General features: G+C 44.0%; 1 protein-coding gene across 1 annotated transcript; it reads right to left on the bottom strand.

Annotated features, from left to right (window-relative positions):
* Positions 1-998: 998 nt before the first annotated feature.
* On the bottom strand, positions 999-2748 carry LOC127007626 (uncharacterized). The gene has a single exon (XM_050878777.1). The coding sequence runs from the start codon at positions 2614-2616 to the stop codon at positions 1147-1149; it is 1470 nt and encodes a 489-aa protein (XP_050734734.1). The 5' UTR covers positions 2617-2748; the 3' UTR covers positions 999-1146.
* Between the last annotated feature and the right edge of the window lie 21792 nt (positions 2749-24540).

The raw sequence follows: 24540 nt of genomic DNA on the forward strand, positions 1-24540 counted from the left end.
AGCGGCGGCAGTACCGACGCCGTGCATGACGTCATCATCATTCTCTGGGGAGGGGCCTTTACATAGAGACGGCCTTGGCTACACCCGGGGCTGGCTCGACGAGCTTGGGTCTCTTCTGTTGACAGGTATAATGGAGAATTGTAAGGCTTGCAATGTCTTCTCGTGTAAGGGAAAGGCAGTTAATGATATAATAAAATAATAATTAGAAGGGAGGTTGTTAATGGAAGTATTGATGAGGAGAGAAATATCAAATGTGTAATTGGGCCGAGGGAAGTATGCGTGCAGTCTAGGCGGAGAGATGGAAAGGAAATGATTGGCGCTATGGACGGATGAGCTGCCATGCCGTGGTAGGCTTTGATGGTGTTAGTGAATATATATTGTGTTTGGACTATCGGTAGATTTGCAGCATGAAAACTGAGACTCTTCAAAACGTCAAGCTAGGAATCTGCCGAACCAGACTTGATTTTAGCCATCGGCAGTTACAGCCCTGCTCGTCCAGCTATTCATCCTCTTTTGCGAGCTGTCCGATGATTAAGTTTCTAACTAGACCTGGGAAAGTTTGAGTGTTGCAACCCGGATATCATAATTGACCAGTGTCCAGGGGTAGAGGGCATATACCCACTAGAGGCTTTAAAGGTGGATGAGATGGATATTAGCATCGAGGTCATGCTCAACTTAGCTCATGCCTCTATTTTACCTTTTCTTCACCATTTTTTCAGAACATACCTTGTACTCCTTGTTTAACTGTTTCTCAGCCAAGATATTTTTGCACTCTCGTTAGATAAAGACGTAGATGAGGCGGTGAGCGATGCCAATCACTCACCCGGAATGTAATGATAATTCAAGCAAAAAGAGTGATACTAGGAGTAAAGAGGGGAGAAAGGAAGAGGAATAAGTAGAGGAACGAGCCCAGACCAAGGAATCACTTGAAGTAGGAGGACAGTGAAAGTGGTTGCGAGTCAAAATAAATATTTTGGATATTAATAAGCCAGCGGGAATAACTTGTATAGCGTTACACCTACTTGTAGAACCAGACAGGGTGGTACAAAGGTGTCATTTTACTTTATGTCATCATTTTTACATATAGGTGAGGTCGTGTACGTGCGTTAACATATGGTTAATTACAATCACTGTGAGTTTCAGGCATCACTTACCTACTGCAACCTGGTTGAAACTGTGGGACGTGGGCTGACAAGTTCTTGCCACGGTAATCCGCTGCTCCAGCACACGCACATTGCCGTCCAAAACGTTGGTGAACTTGACTGATGGTCGCCACAGTCGCTCGTGCTCCCCGGCGCTTGCCTTGTTGTCATCAGAATGATTCCGAAGGTTGTGGAAGGAGAGGCGGCCATCGCTCCAAGAAGTGTCCAGCACAAACTCAGCTGTAAACGAGTACTCTGTGTCTGCAATGCGAAGGAAGCGAAGGAAACTGAACGAAGCATTGATACGCTGCGGCGACCCCGTAATACGCGGCTCTGGCGGAATCTGACGACGGTATCCAGACGGAAAGGCGATGAGGGTACAGCCGTCTTCATCAGAGAGGTCCTGGCACTGGTAGCGACCGTCGCAACGCGCCGCTGCTGCCACACAGCGACCATCTGAACAGGCGATCTCCGAGTCATCACACACTGTTAGGCTTAGCTCAATTTCTTCGTTCTTTCGAAAGTTGCAGAACTTAATCGTGGTGGTCCAGGTCATGCGGCCCACCGGATAGCCAATGTCCCAGGGTGGGTAGCCCCGTGCCAGACTCCTGTTGGTGTGCGTGTCCAGTAGTTCCCACCAGTCGTCACTCGTCGCGTAGATTATGAGGCCGTAGTAACCGTGGAAGAATGGCAAGTTGTTCTTGTAGCCGAGCACCTCGAAAAGCCTTCGCTCGGGTGTTTTGAAGCACATCCCACGTAGGACCAAAGGGCGTTGCGGACCGATCTTCGCGCTGTTAATAGCTTCACATGCAAAACAACGTGGTGGCTGCTCGCATGAGCGGTCGTCCCAAGCACCATTCTCCAGCCGCAGTGAAACACAGTTCTCAGTGTCGCCTCCGTTGGGATCAAGCGAGAAGCAGGTGATTGCCAGCGCGCCGCTAGCCGCAGTCCGCCACACTCCCTCCTGCACCGCATCCGTCACGCCCACCCAGAAAGAATCTTGACAGAAATCTGCAAACTCCAGACTACGGTTATATAAAGTATTTGCTGCACTACAAGAGGCAGGGGAATGCAACACGCCGCCTGTCTTATTGCAAAATTTAGTCGCCTCATCGAAGTTAAGGGACACTGGATGGATAACTGTCTTGGCATCGCTGTCACCACACAACTCCGTAAGATTCACGGACGACAGGCTCGCCTTGGATATCTGTATCTCGTCAAGGTCGAAAGAGAACACGTCTCCGTAGAGCTCTGAGCCGCACCTACCTAGCTCACTCACTTCCACCGCCGAGAGTGATCTACCCCAGATGTTCACCTGTGCCAGGCTACCTAGGAACATTTCTCCGAGGACGAAGCCTCCACCAAACTCGTCCTGTTCCTGCCCCAGTATCAGCACCCCCGTTAGGTCCAGCAATTCTAGGGACGCGTCGTGAGTAGCCTCCGCCTCCAGCTCCCCGTCGACGTAAAGTTGCATGGTACCGCGTGTCAGCAGAAGGCAGTGGTGAGTCCAGACGCCGAGTTGCAAGTGCGTCGTGTAGTTGATGAGTCCCTCGACCCGCTTGTTGTTCACTAGCAGACGGAACTCCGGCCCAAACCGATCTGTGGAAAACCGTCCACCATGACTGATTATTTCGATTCATCTGATATTCGATTAATCTTAGATTCATTTTGGTTTAGTGATACATGTGATCATTTCCATCACAGCACCCGTCACAAGTTTATGTTTCCAATCCTGGTGACATTTTGTTTCATTATTCTTTCTTGATGTAAATGTGCTGACTAGCACATGTACCTGTCAAATAATCATGTGTTTCACATCAGACATAATGTCAGTACCAAAATGCAATACACCCTCTCTCTCTCTCTCTCTCTCTCTCTCTCTCTCTCTCTCTCTCACACACACACACACACACACACACAGACTTATGTTCCGCTATTGCTGAGTGTTCTAGAATAAATTGATAAACTCCGTCCTTTGATGTAAAAGAATATTTAATAGTATGTGAAGCCAAATTAAGTAATTCAAGCGTATCATTGTCATCACCTATTTCTACATATGTGAATCCAGCTACATTTACCGTTCTATCTACATATTCGCTGTAAACTTTGTATTTCTAATTACTCTACATTTCCACATATTTCCTTCCTTAGAATATATATAATTCATTCTATGATGAAAAAATCATTCAAGAAAAGATCATGAACATTATTCTCTCTCTCTCTCTCTCTCTCTCTCGCTATATATATATATCTATATATATATATATATATATATCTATATATCTATATATATATATATATATATATATATATATATATATATATATGTAACTCCTATGGTGGGCACGGTTCCGTTAATCGCTAATTAGCGAAGCTAACTTTTCCGTTAGCTCATTAGCATTTTCGCTAACTTTGGAAACCGTTAGCGAACCAATTAGCTTCCGCCGAATGTAGTTACTCCCAGTGGTTGGCACGGTTCCGCTAATCGCTAATTAGCGAAGTCAACTTTTTTCGTTAGCTGTTTAGCGTTTTCGCTAACTTTGGAAACAGCAAGCGGATCAGTTAGCTTCCGCTAAATGTATTTCCTTCTCCGCTAACCTTAAATCCACAAAAAAAATCACACAGGTTTGTTCTTGTCCGTTGTGGGCAGACACAGCACCAGTTGAGTCACAAGGCGCAATAATTCCAGGGCTTCCACTTTTGGGTAAATTGCGCTTTAAAGTAGGGTAATTGGATAATTATTAGGGAAGCTTTTTGTATAAGGTACAACATTGAAATTTCAGTTCACTAGGTCTGTTTTTAAGGGTTTTAAAGCCAAAATACTAAACCGAAGCTAAAACCATTTAAATAAAAAAAAGGATTTTAGTGGTTAGCGTTAGCTTCCACACATTTCTTTATCAATTTAGTGGTTTAGCGCAAGCGAAGCTAACTTTTTAGTTAGTGGACTACCAGTTAGCGAATAACTCTTCGGTTAGCGGTGCCCACCACTGTGTAATTCACATAGGTTAGCTTGGAGCTCACAAGTGCGGACTGCAGATCTGTAGGTATAGGTGAAACCTTTCACCCACACATACCCTAGAGGCGGGAAACAACCGGTACTAATAATCCGTATTGGCTCTACAGGCAGCGCCACACGTGACCACTCGGTGAACCATCAAAGCAGTACATTCCATTGAGTTCAAGATATAGACCAGAGTGTGTCTGAGGCTGGCTCCGGGATACACGGGCTTGGTGCCGCCACTGCTCCAAGCCAACGACCGCTCACACTTCACTCCTACCCAATTTCCTGACACTACTATTTGATATGAAGAAAAACTGAGGCCAGCATTGTCTTCCTGAGAAAATCTGCATTGCACTGGAATGAATTTGTAACTGTGATGTAAGCACAAATACACAAAAATGAGGATTAGGTAAAATAGCAGAAACATTTTCTCCCTCTTACTTGACTTCTGCTTATGACAACCTACCATAGGCACTCTTATAAGCCTTCATGGCATGTTCTTATGATTCATTAGGTGTTTTCACACTGCAATGTATCCTATAGCATAATAATTTGAAAAGTGTATCGATCCAGGAACCATGCTGATAAAAAAAAAAAAAAATATTGCGCTCTGAGGAAGGCGTGCAATGAGGATTAGAAACTAGGGATGCAGGTGAAAATGTTTGGGCTATATTTTACTTAACCCTCATATTTGCATATTCGTGCTTGCTTTACAATTACAAATTTATTCATTCCATTGCAATGAAGAATTTCCTAAAAAAGACGATGTTGGCCGCAGTTTTTCTTCATGTCAAATAGTAGTGTCATGATATCGGGTAGAATTGAAGTGTGCGTAGTCGTTGGCTTGGAGCGGTGGCGGTGTGTTATTCACGCCAAGATCTACAGTACCAGGTCTCCTCACTTCCGACGTATTTTCGCAAATGCTGGCGCACTGACGTCACCAGGATGTTCGAGGGTAGGTTCAGCGGGGCCGATGGGGTCAGTCGCTCTTCCAACCTCCGTGTAGTAACAGCTAGCTGGCAGTCGCTCTCAGTTTCTCACACACACACACACACACACACACACACGTAAGCTAGTAAATAAGAATGGAGTGGAGGATATCTACTCATAGCCATTGACAAGGCACATTATAAGAATCACATAGAGAAAAAAAATATGAAGTAGGGAGATATTTAAAATAGTATAGCTTTTATGCGTACATTTGAATTTGTAGGTGAGTACACACACACCACACACACAATACTACTACTACTAATGACAGCATCAACATCTGGGGGCAAATATGGGGTATTCTTGAGAGAGAGAGAGAGAGAGAGAGAGAGAGAGAGAGAGAGAGAGAGAGAGAGAGAGAGAGAGAGAGAGAGAGAGAGAGAGAGAGAGAGAGGGCGCTGGAGAGAGAGAGAGAGAGAGAGAGAGAGAGAGAGAGAGAGAGAGAGAGAGAGAGAGAGAGAGAGAGAGAACGGGGAAAATAGAATAGTTTCCCGTCTTCCTCACTGTCTCACAGCCAGCTGACGTCACAGGCTGCGCAGTGGAGGTAAAGTGAGGAGACCTGTTACTATAGATCTTGATTCACGCCATACAACATTCATTCACGCGCATCCACACACAAACACCTTTTCTATGTGTTTTGTTTGTTCCCATGACTTGTACGAAATTTTGTGAATAAAATAACCCTGGCGGATATCTCTATCCGTGAACCAATTAGCACTTAGAACACTCGCTACCACTAACAACTGGTGACCCCGCAGTGTTGCTATGGTTCAAGGTGGCTTATAGCCGGCGCTTGGGGTTCGTGAGGCTGAGTCCCAGGATCAGGAGAAGCATTACGCCGTGGGCGTAGTTGCCACCTTCAGGGTTCTCCCCCGCCCTCCCCCTGGCACCCTCTGTACCCTCTTCCAAGTGCCTTCTGCGCCTCCTCCAGGCACCCTCTGTGCCCTCCTCCGGGCACCCTCTGTGCCCTCCTCCAGGCGCCTTATGCGCCTCCTCCAGGCACCCTCTGTGCCCCCTCCAGGCACCCTCTGTGCCCCGTCCCCAGGCGCCTTCTGCGCCTCCTCCAGGCACCTTCAGTACCTCCTCCAGGCACCTTCAGCGCCTCCTCCAGGCACCCTTTGTGCCCCCTCTTCAGGCATCTTCTTTGCCCCCTGGTGCTCCTCCCGGCGCTCACCCACCCACCCACCCACCCACCCCTCCTCCTCCCAGCCCTCCCGCTGGTACGGCGACTGAGACACTCACACCGTGTGACACGCACACAGACTCAGTGAACACTCAAACACAGTGCGACACATTACTGAGACACACAGTGCCACACAGACTCAGTGTACACGCCACACAGACTCAGGGAGACACGCAAACACAGTGTGACACCCCACTGGGATTACTAGCTGCCCCTGGATTAACCACCGCCTCCTGGATCTCCCACCGCCTTCTTGGATTATCCTACACCTTTGGATCTTTGTGTACAGTGCAGTGTGTCCATCAACAGTTCAGTGCAGCAAGTCCCCATCAACAGTTAGTGCCACAGTGTTACCTACTAAGCGTACAGTGTTGTGTTACAGTGCCTTTTTGGACGCTGGTTCACTCCCCGAGCCACAGAGGCCCCTAGCACGCGCCAGCGCCTATAGTACGCGCAGTTCGTTCTACTCTCACGGACTGCCGCGGCCCCTGGCACATGCTAGCGCCCCTCACTCCTCGACCTCCTGTGGCCCCTGGCACGCTGGCATCTAGCGCCTTCCCACGCAATTGTTGGACGCCCTTACGGACTGCCGAGGCCCCTGCCACACTGGCAGCTGGCGCCTTTAACACACGCAGTTCGTTCTACTCTCACGGACTGCCAAGGCCCCTGGCACGCTGGCAGCTAGCGCCTTCACACGCAGTTCCCTCGACGCTCTCCGACTGCCGTGGCCCCCGGCGCGTTTACGCCAGTGCCTATTGCCCATCTCCACGCCGCTCGACCTCACCATACCTGGTGACAACTTCCTCTACAACAGCAGTGTCCTTCAGAGCACCACTCTTCTGCTCAGGACCCGTCTACGTGGTTCGCTATTTTGGAGTGCGGATTCAAGCCCTCCAGGATCTATTAAACAGCCAGCCACTCAACTCACCTCAGCTCGACTCACCGTAGCTGTTCTCACTGCGCTACTCACTCCAGCTCGACTCACCGTAGCTGTTCTCTCTGCGCTACTCACTCCAGCTCGACTCACCGTAGCTGTCCTCACCGCGCAACTCACTCCAGCTCGTCACCGTAGCTGTCCTCTACGCGCTACTCACTCCAGCTCGACTCACCGTAGCTGTCCTCTACACGCTACTCACTCCAGCTCGACTCACCGTAGCTGTCCTCACCGCGCAACTCACTCCAGCTCCACTCACCGTAGTTCTCCTCACCGCGCAACTCACTCCAGCTCGACTCACCGTAGCTGTCCTCACCGCCCAACTCAATCCATCTCGACTCACCGTAGCTGTCCTCTACGCGCTACTCACTCCAGCTCGACTCACTGTAGCTGTCCTCTACGCGCTACTCACTCCAGCTCGACTCACCGTAGCTGTCCTCACCGCGCAACTCACCCCAACTCCACTCACCGTAGCTGAACTCTACTCAATGCAATGCATCTCAGCGCAACTTACCGCGCACCTCAACGCAACTCAGCGCAACTCACCGCGCACCTCCAATCAACTCAGCGCAACTCACCGCGCACCTCACCTCAACTCAACTCAGCGCAACTCACCGCGCACCTCAACTCAACTCAGCGCAACTCATCGCGCAACACTACTCAACGTAACGCAACACCGCGTGCCACAGCGCCCCCGCACCAGGGAAGATTTCGTTCCTCCTTCCTCGTCACTGGGGGGGGGGAATATCTGTAGCAGTCACCGCTCAAATCGCGTGCTCTCTTACCCGGTGACTCCTCAGAAAATGTGGCGCTGCAGAGCAGACTCATTAAGTGTATTTTCATTGTCTCCCTGCCTGTCTGGTGCGTCTTCAATGTTTGTCTTTCTTGCTACTCGTTTATGTTTGACTGTCCGTCCATGTCCTCCTGTTGTCCGCTTCTACGCATTGTTCCACACACACACCAACACGTAAATGTTATTCACGCCATACAACATTCATTCACACGCATACACACACAAACACCTTTTCTATGTGTTTTGTTTGTGCCCATGACTTGTACGAAATTTTGTGAATAAAATAACCCTAGCGGATATGAGTTTCTCTATCCGTGAACCAATTAGCACTTAGAACACTCGTTACCACCAATATATATATATATATATATATATATATATATATATATATATATATATATATATATATATATTTTTTTTTTTCTTTTTTATTTATAAACTAAGGGAGACAGCTCAAGAGCAAAACAAAAAAAAGTAACATAAAAGTCCGCTAGGCGCTGCTCCAACAAAACCAGACAGAGTTAGAGGCCAAAAGAGAGGTCAATTTCGGGAGTTAAGGTGTCTTGACACTCCTCTCTTGAAAAAGTTCAAGACATAGGCAGGAAGAAATACAAATAAAGGAAGGGCAGTTACAGAGTTTACCAGGAGAAGGGATAAAAGAATGAAGATACTGGTTATAGGGAGCGTCCGCCACGACTTTAATTATTAGCGTATGATACTGATTATATTCGACGCGAAATGTATGTTTATTGTGAAGTAATATACGCTCACTTTCTTATCTGCAAGTCGATACATAATAGCAGGAAAAAAATAGAATATATTTTTATAACAAAACTCAACTCTCAATATCTCTGTCATCTAATGACCTACGCTGCTGAAGAAAAAATACCAATGAAACTTAAAGCAGAATCCAAAAGATCCGCCCAAGCAATTTTTTTTCAATTTTGCTTTTGTTAAATGATGACAATTTTTTTTTCAATTTTATTGGTGTATCTAACGATATTATTATTTTTCGACAATTGTCCCTTAATTAAAAAGAAAACTCTAGATGACAATCTTGCGCTTCAGCTCCTCTTTCCAATGATATATTGTTTATTAAAAGCGGTCTAATACCGGCAACGTTATTGCAGAAAAACTGAAAATAAACTCGTTTTCTAAAAAGGAGAGTAAAAGTCCGCAGACTTAAAGAGTTAAACCTACAGTAGATGCCTTCCCGGTTGGTATTTTTTACTGAATTCCAATTTTTTCATTGTTTTGAAGGACTTCGTGTGTCTGATGGTGTTCTTTTGTAAATCCTGGTCACGAGCCGACGTGCAACACTTATCTCTGGGTCCTCCGGGGTGACTGATGTATGCATGACCCTGCCTGGTCAAACTCTTTCGTCTCTGCCTATCAACATCTATCTTTCCTTCCTGCTGGAAGTATGCCTTTGTACAGCCTGTGCCTAAGAAGGGTGACAGCTCCAATCCCTCAAACTACCACCCAATAGCTTTACTTTCATGTCTATCTAAAGCTTTTGAGTCAATCCTTAACCGGAAGATTCAAAAGCACCTTTCCACTTGTAATCTTCTATCTGATCGCCAGCATGGATTCCGCAAGGGGCGTTCTACTGGCGATCTTCTTGCTCTCTTAACTGACTCTTGGTCATCCTCTCTTAGCAGTTTCGGTGAAACATTCTCTGTTGCGCTAGACATATCGAAAGCCTTCGATAGAGTCTGGCACCAGTCTTTGCTTTCTAAACTGCCCTCTTTCGGATTCTATCCCTCTCTCTGTTCCTTTATCTCCAGTTTCCTTTCCGGCCGTTCTATCTCTGTGGTGGTAGACGGTCACTGTTCTTCCCCTAAACCTATCAACAGTGGCGTTCCACAGGACTCTGTCCTATCACCCACTCTCTTCCTGTTATTCATCAGTGATCTTCTTTACATAACAAACTGTCCTGTCCACTCGTACGCCGACGACTCCACTCTGCATTATTCAACTTCTTTCAATAGAAGACCATCACAACAGGAAGTACACGACTCCAGACTGGAGGCTGCAGAACGCTTAACCTCAGACCTTGCTATCATTTCCGATTGGGGCAGAAGGAACCTTGTGTCCCTCAATGCCTCAAAAACTCACTTTCTCCACCTATCAACTCGACACAATCTTCCAAACACCTATCCCCTATTCTTCGACAACACTCAGCTGTCACCTTCTTCAACACTAAACATCCTCGGTCTATCCTTAACTCAAAATCTCAACTGGAAACTTCATATCTCCTCTCTCGCTAAATCAGCTTCCTCGAGGTTGGGTGTTCTGTATCGTCTCCGCCAGTTCTTCTCCCCCGCGCAGCTGCTATCCATATACAGGTGCTTTGTACGCCCTCGTATGGAGTATATATCAGCTCTCCTCCTCCTACTGATAGTCTTCTACCTCTTAAATTCCGCCGCGATGTTGCCTCTCTTTTTATCTTCTATCGATATTTCCACGCTGACTGCTCTTCTGAACTTGCTAACTGCATGCCTCCCCCCCTCCCGCGGCCCCGCTGCACACGTCTTTCTACTCATGCTCATCCCTATACAGTCCAAACCCCTTATGCAAGAGTTAACCAGCATCTTCACTCTTTCATCCCTCATGCTGGTAAACTCTGGAACAATCTTCCTTCATCTGTATTTCCTCCTGCCTACGACTTGAACTCTTTCAAGAGGAGGGTATCAGGATACCTCTCCTTCCGAATCTGACCTTGCTTTTGGCCACCTCTTCTGATTCTTTTTTTAGGAGCAGCGATTAGCGGGCTTTTTTTCATTATTGTTTTTTTGTGTGTGCCCTTGAGCTGCCTCCTTTGTTGTAAAAAAAAAAAAAAAAATCAGCTCTGCTGCCTCCAAGGCCATCGCAGATGCTAGCTTGCCTCAAGATGCCATACGAATATTCTTTTAGGCCATTTTCTTTGCTGAAACCTGACGATGTATCCACCTGTGTATGGATATAGCTTTTTTTTTATGTCCCAGCCTTTAGCGCCGGTAGGCTTTCTTGAGGGGCCTGGATTGTAGTAGGCCCCAGTCCGTCATGGCTCAGGCAAGTGTTTTATGGTGACGCGAGTGACGAGCGGAAGAGGGGGGGGGGGGGGGAATTCAGCCATAACTCTGTCATTATTGCTTATTTCTTCATAATATTTTGCTACAAGCTAGCCGAGGCGTGTACGAAGACGTGGATATTTTCAGTTTTAATGATGTTTTTGAAAAAGCCTCGGCGGACGCTCCCTAACAGAATAGGGGTGAGCAGGAGTAGAAAGTCGTGTGCAGCGAGGCCACGGGAGGGGAGAGGCATGCAGTTACCAAATTCAGAAGAGCAGTCAGCGTGAACATATCAATAGAAAGAGATGCAACACTGCGGCAGAATTTAAAAGGTAGGAGACTGTCAGTAAGAGACGGGGAGTTGATGAGACGAAGAGCCTTAGACTCCACTCTGGTCCAAAAGGGCTGCATGTGTGGAGCCCCCCCATACGTGAGATCCATATTCCTTACGAGGGCGGACAAGGCCCTTGTATGTGGATAGCATTTTTGCAGGGGAAAAGAACTGGCGGAGATGATAAAGAACCCCCAACCTCTAGGAAGCTGATTTAGTGAGAGAAGATATGTGAAATTTTCAGTTATAATTTTATAGATAGACCGAGGATGTTTTGTGTAGAAGAAGGTGACAGTTGTGTTTATATATATATATATATATATATATATATATATATATATATATATATATATATATATATATATATATATATATATATATATATATATATATATATATATATATATATATGTGCGTGTGTGTGTGTGTGTGTGTGTGTGCTTGCTTCGCTATCCCTTTCAATATTCACATCGTAAAGAGCGTCACGCAACAGAAGTTTGGTAGGTTTCATAATGTACTGTTGTTCGGCGTCTCGTAAGTCCACTAGACACTTGTTCATAAATACCGGATGAGGGGTTATTGGCTTCTATTCAGTGTACCTGATTTATATTTTTTTCTTCCTTCCTCGTCTACTCACTCTATCCTTCAATACTTTGATTTCATTTCTTCACCACGTCTCCTCTCCCTTTTCTGGTCGTTGTATCTTCTTTCATAAATCCTACCGCCTTGTTAACTTTCCCCTTCCCTTCATCTACTTGCATCATTTTTGCAGTTTTTCATTCACGTGATTCTTAGTCATTCAATTCCATTTCACTCGGTTTCGTAGTATTGTATTCCTTCCATCTATCTCACACATCATTTTTCTTTCCGCATTTTCATTAACCCTGTTCCCTCTTCTCTTTTCCATGTGCTCCTGCCCTAATCATACCCTTCCCTTTCACATCCCTCTCTTCTCATTGCTTTCATCTCTTGACTCTCATCTTCCTTTCCTAATCTTCCACTCATACTGAAACTAGCGTCCTTCTTGTGTATGCATGGATGCGCCAAATGGTCAGTGTGAGTGTGTAATTCACCTCTTGTTCTGCTGCGGGTCTCTCTCGAGACAGCCAGCCGTTCCCCTACGGAAGACCACAGAGCTCATAGTACCGATCTTTGGGTAGGACTGAAACCACTCACACACAACACACCGCTACAACGACTTCACAACTCCTTGCCTTACGTCGCGTACCTACTCACTGCTAGGTGAACAGGGGCTACAAGTGAAAGAAGCTAAGCCCAACTTATTTTCACCCGGCCGGGGAATCGAACCCCGGTCCTACTGGTTGTGAGGCAGACGCTCTATCCACTGAGCTAGTGTGTGTGTGTGTGTGTGTGTGTGTGTGTGTGTGTGTGTGTGTGTGTGTACTTCTTTGTGTGCCTGTTTGTGCGTGTGCGTGTGTGTGTGTGTGTGTGTGTGTGTGTGTGTGTGCGCGACATCCTCAAATTCTCACTAACAATTTATTTATTTATTATTACCACCAGCATCACACCCCAACCACCAAAACTACCACAAGACCACCACCCACCACTACCCCTGCCACCGCCAGCACCACTGATACGATACCATCAACGCCCGAGCCACCACCACCAGCACGTGTTCCCATTGCAATCCAGCTAAACCCAAACACTGCCATAAAGAGATACTAAAACATGATATTGATTAGCAATACTTACTCGAATAAACACACACACACACACACACACACACACACACACACACAATTGCTGATCATTTCTGTGAGTCATGAAAGGACGTGCATAAAATGTCAATATTCACAACGCTCGGATGGAAATGGAAGTGAGATATGCGAGTGGTTAAATTGATTGATAGATTAATAGGCATAACGATTGGTAAATAGATAATATATATGTGTGTGGAGAAAACTGGAGTTTCAAATAAGATTTAAGTCATATACACATACAGATAGATTGCTATTAGATAAATTGTTCGATAATTAATCGACTGGTTGATTATTAATAGACAGACAGGCAGAAAGACAAAGAGACAGATCATTGAACCTTACACTCTGGACCGGAAACTTGCCCCAGCCCTGTCATTAAGCCGCGAATTTTGGAAAATCAACCGTTTTGGTGCGAATCGCCATAACTCCCTTATTTCTGGGGCTACATAAATGTTTTTGGTATCAATCGACGGCAAAATGAAAGGGCTATATTTTTTTTACTAAGCGACCTTGCTCAGAAAGCGACTCGAAAGGGTAACAAATCGAATAAATTCGCAAAAAACGTTTCTGATTTTTTTTTTTGGGGGGGGGTTAAATAAGGTTTTAGAAAGTCTCACAAAATGAGTGGGTTTCAAGGTTGGGAACTCAAAAATAGTTGTTGTTTTTTTTAGTTTTTTTTTTTTTACCTTTCGAGTCTGTTTTTGAGCCCGATCGCTTCTTAAAACATATAGCCCTTTCATTTTGCCGTCGATTGATACCAAAATCATTTTTGTAGCCCCAGCAATAAGGGAGTTATGGCGATTCGCACCAAAGCGGTTGATTTTCCAAAATTCGCGGCTTAATGACAATGGCGCCGCAAAATCAAAAGAGTCCGCCGTCCATTACTTGTGATGTCACTGGACAGACAGATGAACATACATACAGACAGACAGACACACTGGCAGAGACAAAGAGAAGTTAAGGAGACTATAGTCCGTTCCACGAGAGCTGGCGATTTTCCTTCAGTAAAGATGGGCAAGTACCGCTAATTTGAGTACCGGTAATACCGGTACCGAACACTCAGGTACCGTTAGTACCGGTACCGAACACTCAGGTACCGTTAGTACCGGTACCGGTACCGGTACCCAAAGGAGTATTTTGTTTATCTTAATGACTTCTGATGAAATTCCCAAATAAATTTCCTGTAAAGAAAACTCTCTCTCTCTCTCTCTCTCTCTCTCTCTCTCTCTCTCTCTCTCTGAATGAAGTGAATATTTATTTTTTCGATAAAAAAATAGCATGCATAGTTATTATGGATGTACTCGATCATAGTCTAATAACAATAACAATATATATTAGTAACCTAAAAAATAAAAATAATCGGACATGAAGAATTATCCAGTAACTCCAAAAAATAAATAAAATAATAAAATAATGGAAACGGGAGCTGTGATGGAAACGAAAAGCAGGACAAAATGGTGGGAACTTGAGGAGACGGTCACCGAGGCAGTGACTCAGCAGCGAGCACAACATTCAAGGCTTAAAGCGTCTCCACAGGGCCCATACCGCATGGAGACGGGCGAGCGCCGAGCGTCACTAAGATCCAAACGGTACCGGCACTAGCGGTAATGCTCAGTGCCGAGTGATCATGAGTCTTCCCGGCACTGGGTACCGGCACCGGGTGCCGGCTGAGTAGATTTTCTCGGCACCAGGTACCGGGTGCCGGTTGAATCGATTATTCTCGGCACTCGGTACCGGTATCGGGTGCCGAGAAGAATCGATTCAGCCGGCACCCGGTACCGGTACCCAGTGCCGGGAAGACTCATGATCACACGGCACTGAGCATTACCGCTAGTGCCGGTACCGTTTGGATCTTAGTGGCGCTCGGCGCTCGCCCGTCTCCATGCGGTATGGGCCCTGTGGAGACGCTTTAAGCCTTGAATGTTGTCATTATTTTATTTATTTATTGGAGTTACTGGATAATTCTTCATGTCCGATTCTTTCTTAGGTTGGTAATATATATTGCTATTGTTATTAAACTATGATCGAGTACTTCCATAATATCTATACATGCTATTTCTTTTCTCGTAAAAATAAATATTCACTTCATTCAGAGAGAGAGAGAGAGAGAGAGAGTACAGCAGAAGACACATCCTAATAATAATTAATTCATGAGGGCAGAAATAAATGAGAAAAAAGTCCACTGTGTGTGTGTGTGTGTACACACACACACACACACAGTGGACTTTTTCCTCTCATTTATTTCTGCCCTCAATTAGGATGTTTCTTCTGTTGTACACTCTCTCTCTCTCTCTCTCTCTCTCTCTCTCTCTCTCTCTCTCTCTCTCTCTCTCTCTCTCTCTCTCTCTATATATATATATATATATATATATATATATATAGATATATATATATATATATATCTGACTGAAGTGAATATTTATTTTTTCGAAAAAAAAATAGCATGTATAGTTATTATGGATGTACTCGATCATAGTCTAATAACAATAACAATATTTATTAGCAACTTAAAAAAAAAAAGAATCGGACATGAAGAATTATCAATAAATCCAATAAATAAATCCGAGCAATCTGGTACCGGTACCGTACCGTTTAGCTGGTACCGTTAGTACCGGTACTTGCTTACCCCTATCCTTCAGTGGGGGACGCGCGGGCTTGTTGGCATCATTGCTTGAGTGACGGTGTCTGCGCCGCTCATTGGCTGTTGTTTACTAAATCTAAGCTAAGGCAGTTTCGTTTGCCATGACATAGCCTACTATCTCTCGCGCTATGTAACCTCTTAAAATAAACACTATTTGTATATAAATGTAGTTATTCTTTTAATCGCTCTTCCTTATGGTTATTTATTAGTTTATTATCCACAAATAACAGAAACATATTTCAGGATTAACCCGGTAGCTGCGGGGATCATGTTTCTTAAAGGCCCTTCCCTCTAAGCGAGAAAAAAAGAGAAAAAAATCATCACTCACGCAAACCATTTCATAATATATATCAACGCATTTGTGATCAGTTTATGCATCATCTATTTTTGGGGGGTTTATATCATAGCAAAAATTTGGCCTGTCGCTGGTACACAGTAAAGCCACAAATTTGGCCCGTCGCTGCTACCGGGTTAACGATAGGACGGACGATGAAAGAGAAGGTTCTTGCCTTAGGCCAGTGTTTATGTTATGGCTACGTAGCATCACTACACATTATGACTAAGCCAGGCCTAAAAATATACCAAGAAATCTTACAATAAATGAGTTAATTAACGAATGACATTGTGTAGACTGTAGCCTAGTTCTTTGTAGTAGTAAAAATTATAAAAAAAAGTCTTGCCTCTACAGTCGCTTTAGTCGCTGGATATTTTCCGTTTACGTGCAGTTCCAACTTAGTTTTGTTATGAATGTCGTTTCAGATTTATTTATAATAGTTAAAAAGGCACATACTTATCAATAAAGCTATTATTGCATTAGTTTTCATCGGTACAATCTGTTACCTTACTGCTCAAAAAGGGTTTTGGTAGGAATACAAAGTCAATTTTATGCGCGTTGGAACAAGTTAAGAATTGGCCAATGAGCTCGCACTACCGTCACCAAAGCAATAATGCCACGTCCGTGAGTCCATCCTTGAAGGCTTAGGCCCCCCAGGTCTGGTGGAACCGATTTTTTTATATTTATATAGCCATTCCTCACGCGTTCAGGTGTCACGGTCGTATTTAAATTATCGTCGTTCGATTAATTTTATCAGGCAAGCGTGAGCGCCATTAATTTGACTGGTACTGAATTATTTATCTTGTTCACTTGGCTGCTTTCTAGTTGACAGGTGGAGAGATAAAAGTATGCATTTAGGTGAGTAAGTTTGTGGGAAGAGAGAGAGAGAGAGAGAGAGAGAGAGAGAGAGAGAGAGAGAGAGAGAGAGAGAGAGAGAGAAATGAGAGTGAGTGAGTGAGTGTATATAGTTTTATACATATTCAGGCCACTCAGCTCTAATGGTGCAGTCAACGTGATCTCTCCTCCATAATTATTTGTCAGTTTCCACATTCCTGACAGTCTTAGACGTCTTCATAGTCTTGTCCAAAGTGCCTTGACTTTCTAGGAAATTCACACTTTTTCTCCAATCATACTTTCGATTAGATTATTTACTACTGACGTTAGACTAGTGGGCCAATAATTGTCCGATATTTTTTATCTAACCTTTCATAAAAAAAATGGTGTTCTCTTAACGATCTTTCGATATTTGATAATAACTTGTCAGGAATGAATATTTCGCTTATTTATTCATTTAGTTTGATTAGCATATAATCTATTTGTTAGTGAACTTTTATTTGTTTTATCTATTATATATATATATATATATATATATATATATATATATATATATATATATATATATATATATATATATATATATATATATATATATATATATATATATCCATAACGTAATTATTGCTATTTTAAAGTTCAATATGATATAAAGGGATTTTATTAATATCATTATTGCATCCTATACTTTAGCATGCAGACACCTTCTCGCCCACTCCTTCACCCTACATTTCAACAGGTACACAAGACAGTCAATCCAACGCCTGTAGAAAAGTGTCTGAAAAAAATTAAGACCCACTGATAACACCGCCTTTGAGGCATTTCATGTGTATCTTGGTCGAATAAACTATGAGTGGTCAGATATGGGGGTGGAGTCAGGTCATGAGGTTCTGCAAACGGTGAAGCCAACATGGAAAAATAAGTTCGGTTGGTTCGTTAAACCTCGCCTAGAAGTTTCGTGCATCACTAAGTTGCCATCCACCGTTATGACATTAAGTCGTAGAGACAGCATGTGTGTAACTGTATGTGTGTGGGTGTGGGAGAGAGAGAGAGAGAGAGAGAGAGAGAGAGAGAGAGAGAGAGAGAGAGAGAGAGAGAGAGAGAGGGGGAGTTAAATCACAAACATGTGAATCATTATGATTTGCACTTCTCAATGACTTACAGGTTTCTTGGAAACACACACACACACACACACACGCACACACACACAAGCACACAGACGCACACAGTTCCCCGAACACAAGATCATGATGACACACCCACACACAAACTCTCTCTCTCTCTCTCTCTCTCTCTCTCTCGCACACACACACACACACACACACACGCGCGCGAGGAGACGGATGAGTATTCTTCTTCAAGCTGTGTCAACATGTTTACCAATGAATGAATGGGTACGGCTGTGTTCTGTCTTCCAGGTGTTTGTGGGACTGTGGGTTTGATGTGAGGTCGCAGACGTACACAAAGATCCGTCAACTGAGCTGCAAGCTGATTTAGAAAGGGTGCTGGCTGGCGGTCATCAGTCCAGCGTGTGATCTGACCTTGATGAATAACACACACACACACACACACACACACACACACACACACACAAGATAGGCTAAAGTTCGCGCCTTGATCAGGCCGAGAAAGTTTATTTTATTGTTTATTCGCTAAACGGTATCAGTTACTGACCGCATTGAGCAAGAGGGATGAGATTGCAAGGTGTGCTGGACTCCAGCAATACTCATAGATCGGCTAATGAGATCCGAGCTGTCTTCGGGAAGGGATTAGTTGGTGATCGTGTGCCCAGCACGTGATCAGGCCTTTTGTGAATAAATTACACATACTCAGACACCTACCTACGTCCCCCCCCCCCCCACACACACACCATTGTTATGTATTGCCATGGTTAGCACCCTCACTTCACAACCAAGAGGTCCCTGGTTCAATTTCCGGCAAAAGGAGACGGATTTACTGTCTGTAAATAAATTCGTGCCCATTGTCCACCCAGCACTAAATGCGTTCTTGGTGTCAGTCGGAGGTTATGTCACGGGTGTATGTAGTTGCGAGGTTCCAGCTGTTCCCAAAGATCCATCGCCAGAACTCCAAAACTCACTCGTGGAGGATACTGAATAGAGATTCAGATTTCAGAGCGTGATCAGATCATGGTGAATTACACACACACACACACACACACACGCACACACACACACACATACACATACAAAAAAAGGCATATTGTTCCTCATACATAAATAACCACACGTATACAACGTTTCATTCCTTCACGTAATACAAACACACACAAAAATGGAATTGCAACACTCACACGCCAACAGATAATTAGGAATTCCAGGTATAGCATAGGACAAGTGGATTTCCTCTTGTACGAAGGCAGAGTTCTTGAAGCGGTAGCAAGCGGTGAAGGCTTCGAGGGAGGGAGGAGGCCCGTTGGAGGATATGTCTTCAGGGTTGTTGGTTTTTCGGCGCCGAAGCCCTTGAAGGCGAGCCTTAATGTACACGTCCACGCTCGGGGCAGCCCACACATCCGTTTGAAGCGACACCACTTTTACGCTGCTCACTGCGATGGTGAAGTAGGTTATGGAGAAAGCGAAAAATTGTGAGGAACAAGAAAGATAAGTTATTAATTTTATATATAGGAAAAAGTGAGACAAATAATAAAAGGCCATAAGGACAATGGAATGTTAAGGAAAAATAAGGTTTTAAAGTTGAGGGGAATTATGATTACGATGAGGTTTATGTAGATGAGGAAAATAAAGAAGTAGAAAAATATACTGATAGTAGGAAGATAACGACTCAAACAAAACCGAGGGAAATGATTTAAGCGATGATACGGTCGATGGTATGAGCTGGTTGTGGCGGAAGTGCACTGAGCTAATAAATGTCATCGCTTCAATGACTCCCATTCCCAAATCAGAATTAAAGAGTAATGGAGCTTCGGTGGTGAGTGTCGTGCTGGTGATGCTGATGGTGTCTTGCACTACGGTATATTGTAACGGAGTGAATTGCAGCGTTGGCGATAATGGTGATGGAAGAGTGGCAACGGTGATGACTGAAAGAAGAACTCTGGAGGGTATTATTGTGGTGGGGTTTGGTGGACAAAGGATATTCGGAAGGTGGTGGTGGCGTTGGTGGTGTTTTTTTAAATCTCAGGTAATAATGGAACTATTGGCGAGGTGGTAGTTACGAAGGCAATACAGTGGTGATGATCGTTGTGACGTTCCTGGTAAAAAAAAAAAATAATAATAAAAAAAAATTAAAAAAAAGGAACCGAAGCATCACAGTAAGGAGTAGGGGATGATATTAATGCCATGACTTAGATAAAACAAAAAAGTTGGAGCACAGAAAAGGCGACATAGAAAAATGAGGGAGAATAACCACCTTTATCCATAACTTCTGCGTAACAAATGCCTACTCAGGTGAATAATAAGAAAATGTTTTACTGTCAAATTAGATTTTTTGGTCAAAAAAGTTTCTCTCTGGTCGAGACGGCCATTTCGTAACAATCCGAAAATAATCAATCAAACTGTCACGAAACTCCTGAATGACCTTTAAACCTCTTAACTCTGGGTCATTTGTGCTGTGTGTTTCTTTCATGTGTGCGTCTGTGTGTGTGTGTGTGTGTGTGTGTGTGTGTGTGTGTGCGCGCATATTTGTGTGTGTGGGTGTGTGGGTGTGAGTGTGTGTGTGTGTGTGCGCGAGCACGCATTGTGCGTGTTGTAAGTTGTAAAGTTCACATTTTGAACCAATACATATGATCTTCAGCATCATCTTTCTCATCATCACAGTAATAATCACGCTACTACAACTACAACATCTGCTACTCTTCCTTTTCCTCCTCCTACTACTACTAATAATAATAATACTTCTAGTACTGCTACTACTACTACGACTACAACTGCTACGGGCCTCCATCCATTAGAGTTGCGTTGTGAGCGGTATCTTTTCTCATATCCTTTCACAAAGCAATTCATCGGCCCCACCCCGCCAATGAATGTGGCCGACAACCATTTAACAGAGCTTGTGGTTGATACGACTATCAACAACCGTCGCCTCAAAGTCCAGGTCGGCAATATGGGTGGTTTTGGGTGCAGGTGACCTGGTTCCTCTAAGGCAGACTAAGGCTGACCTCAGGAGGGAGAAGAACAGCCTGCATCTCATCCAGGCGACCACACTGCTTCTTGGATGTTGTTTCTTATCCGCGAGTGTTTCGGCGAGTCTTGCGTAGAAGCTCTGCGCCCTTGGTCCCATCCCTCCTGACGTCGTGAACACTAATAGGGTGAAGGAGCCCTGGTCCACATTCTGTATTCTTTCTTCACATCCTCTGTTCTTCTCTTGTTCGTTTCTTCTGTGGGCTGCATCAAGGGTCAGGTCTCTGTGGCAATGGGCCATGGGATCAAAGATCCTTATGTCAAAGTATGCCCTTTGTCCACGAGTCCAAAACCCTCTGGCGCTAACATTCACTCGTGCTTCGTTCGAAACATTAGCGGTGCGTCTGGTGAGGTGTTCGCCTTGCAGAGGGAGCAGCATGGGTTCCACAGTCACGTCGTGACAGACTTCTTTCAGCGTTTGAGCTGTTACGTCTCTCACTTCATCATGTCTCATGCAGACGAAACCTCCTCTCTTGCATGTCATGGCATGGTTTTGGTTGAAGGGTGAGCCACAGTTACACATGTTTGGGAGCCCATCCACTGGCCAGCCTACCTGAGGGCAAGAGCATCAGTGAATTCTTTTTTGTTTAAGTTGAAGCCTTTTGCCCTGATAGGTAGTGTGGTTAGCCAGTTTGAAGCGCCCACTTCCTGTGCAATATTTGTCCTCCTCCTTGTGTCTTCTGGAAGTTCTCTCATTAGGTCACTCAGAGTGTCTCTCTGTTTTTCTTTTCTGTTTTTGGAGATTTCATTCCCTAGTGACCTAATATCTCGAGGGTTGTCTTCTCCCCTCTCATTTTGGTTGATAATATATCTGGTCAAGGAGGCTGTGATTCGGAGTGAGTTCTCGAATTCAGACTCTGACAGATTTTGCGGGTTGGTGATGCCGAGCCCACCCATTCTTGGCGGCAACTCCAGCAACTTTCTCTCCTGGTCGCTGGGGCATCTCCCATTTGCTATCACCGGTATGTAGATGTTTCTGATAGCATCTTCCAGAGGTTTTAGTAACGGAACAGCATCAGGAACTGTCCTCATGAGGTAGTTCCATTTATGCTTGACACCGTACGTAAATGCTGCGTAGGCTGCTTGCGGTTCCGTTTTGGCTATCTCACTCAGCCTCAACAATTCGGACTCCCAGCGCTTTACAGCTGTTTTCACATATTCGATTCTATATTCAGCTGTTCCAATGACTGCCCCGAGGTGTCTTTCACCAGTAACTGACAGCTTCACGTTACTGCCCTGGAATGCGGTTTTGGCCTACTACTACTACTACTACTACTACTACCACCACCACCACCACTACTACTACTACTACTACTACTACTACTATTACTACTTCTAATAATAATAGTAATAATAATAATAATAATAATAATAATACCGTAATAATAATAATAATAATAATAATAATAATAATAATAATAATAATAATAATAATAATAATAATAATAATAATAATGCTAATATAATATTATAAATATAATAATGTTAAGATCATTATTATGGTAATGATGATAATATTAATAGTAATAATAATGATACCAGTCACATAACGGTAAAAGTAGTGGAAGCAATAATAATACTAATAATATATATATATATATATATATATATATATATATATATATATATATATATATATATATATATATATATATATATATATATATATATATATATATATACACGAGGTGTGACAATAAAGTAACGAGATTGAGGTCGCCAATGCAATGACTGAATGCCAATTGTCTAACCGCTTATGACAATGTGTTACACAATATATCCGCAGTATTCTGTTATAATTTTGTTCACTTGTCATACTTTGTTCTTATTTTAGGCTGTTGTTTATCAGACTTTTTTTACGCGCTGTCAGAAGCTGGATGTGGCACAGACATGGAACAAAGAATCAATTTGAAATTCCTTGTTAAGCTTGGAAAGGGCCCAACCGAGTGTTTTAGTCTTCTTCAAAAGGCTTAAGGAGAACATGCGATGTCGCGGCCGAGAATCTTGGAGTGGCACAAACGTTTTAAGGGTGACTGAGCCGGTGGATGATGTCCACAGGTCAGGACGGCCTTCCACGACGATAACGGAAGAGAAGTTTAACAGAGTGAACCAGTTAGTGAGGAGTGATCGCAGATTGACGGTGCGGATGATTGAGGAGGAACTCAGCCTGAACAGGCGGGCACTGTGGAGAGACAAGTCATGGTTGCTCGACCACGACAACGCGCCCGCACACACATCGCTAAGTGTGAAGCAATTCTGGGCTAAAAAACAGATCACAGCTCCTGACCATCCTCCTTATTCACCAGATCTCGCACCGTGTGACTTCCGGCTCTGCCCCAGGAGAAAGACTGTGCTAGAAGGAACACATTTCGTCTATGTAGATGAAATCAAAGACACTGTGACGAGGGAACTAAAAAATATAAAGGAAGGGGACTTTGCCAAATGCTTTAAGGGATGGCAGAAGCGAATACTGCAGTGCATTGACTGTGGAGGGGGTTACTTTGAAGGCCTCAATGTGTAATTTCCCCGGAGAGTTTGTAATAAAGCATTTTGACAACAGTCTCGTTACATTTTTGTCACCTCTCGAGCACACACATAGATATATATATATATATATATATATATATATATATATATATATATATATATATATATATATATATATATATATATATATATATATATATATATGAAGACACCTACCGAAACGGGCGCAAACCACTCCCGTTGAGGTATATATGGGAAGTGAGGAGGGTGCTGAAGCCCTCCTAAGACCCTTCCCATGTCCTCACTAACCGTTTCCCTATTCTCTCATCAACACCAGAGAGTAGTTCAGCATGCTCTCTAAAGACATATCCTCTCTCTATTCACACTACACTACATTCACACAACATACTTTTCCCAAGATTCAAAATTCAAAATGGCACACCTTCACCCAGCCTCGGAGTTCCCGATTGAGGGGGGGGGGGGGCGGGGAACACAAATTCCCCCAGGGAGGACTCCCCTTCTGGCTCCCGACTTGAGAGGTGTCTTGATAACTCCCCTAACCTCTTTCTTATCAATTTCTGCAACATTCGCGGTCTTCGTTCTAATTTTCATTCTGTGGAACACCATCTCTTTTCCTCTAAACCTCACCGAAACACAGGTCTCTGAGGCTACTGACATCAATCTCTACTCTGTTCTCTCCTACTATCCCTATCCTAAATTTCAATCCAAAGCTGGATGTTGCGCCTACGTGCGCAACGACATCACTTGCTCTCGTGCCTACGACCTTGACTCTTCAGAATTTTCCACCATCTGGCTAAGACTTCATTGTCATTCTATTACTAAATACATCTGTGCTGTTTATCTCTCACCTAACTCTACTAACAATGTAAAATTATTTCACTACTTGAACTCTAAAATGGAGCACATCTTGACCCACTCTCC

This window comes from Eriocheir sinensis, chromosome 36, assembly GCF_024679095.1.
Source record: "Eriocheir sinensis breed Jianghai 21 chromosome 36, ASM2467909v1, whole genome shotgun sequence".
In the NCBI taxonomy this organism is placed as follows: Eukaryota; Metazoa; Arthropoda; class Malacostraca; order Decapoda; family Varunidae; genus Eriocheir; species Eriocheir sinensis.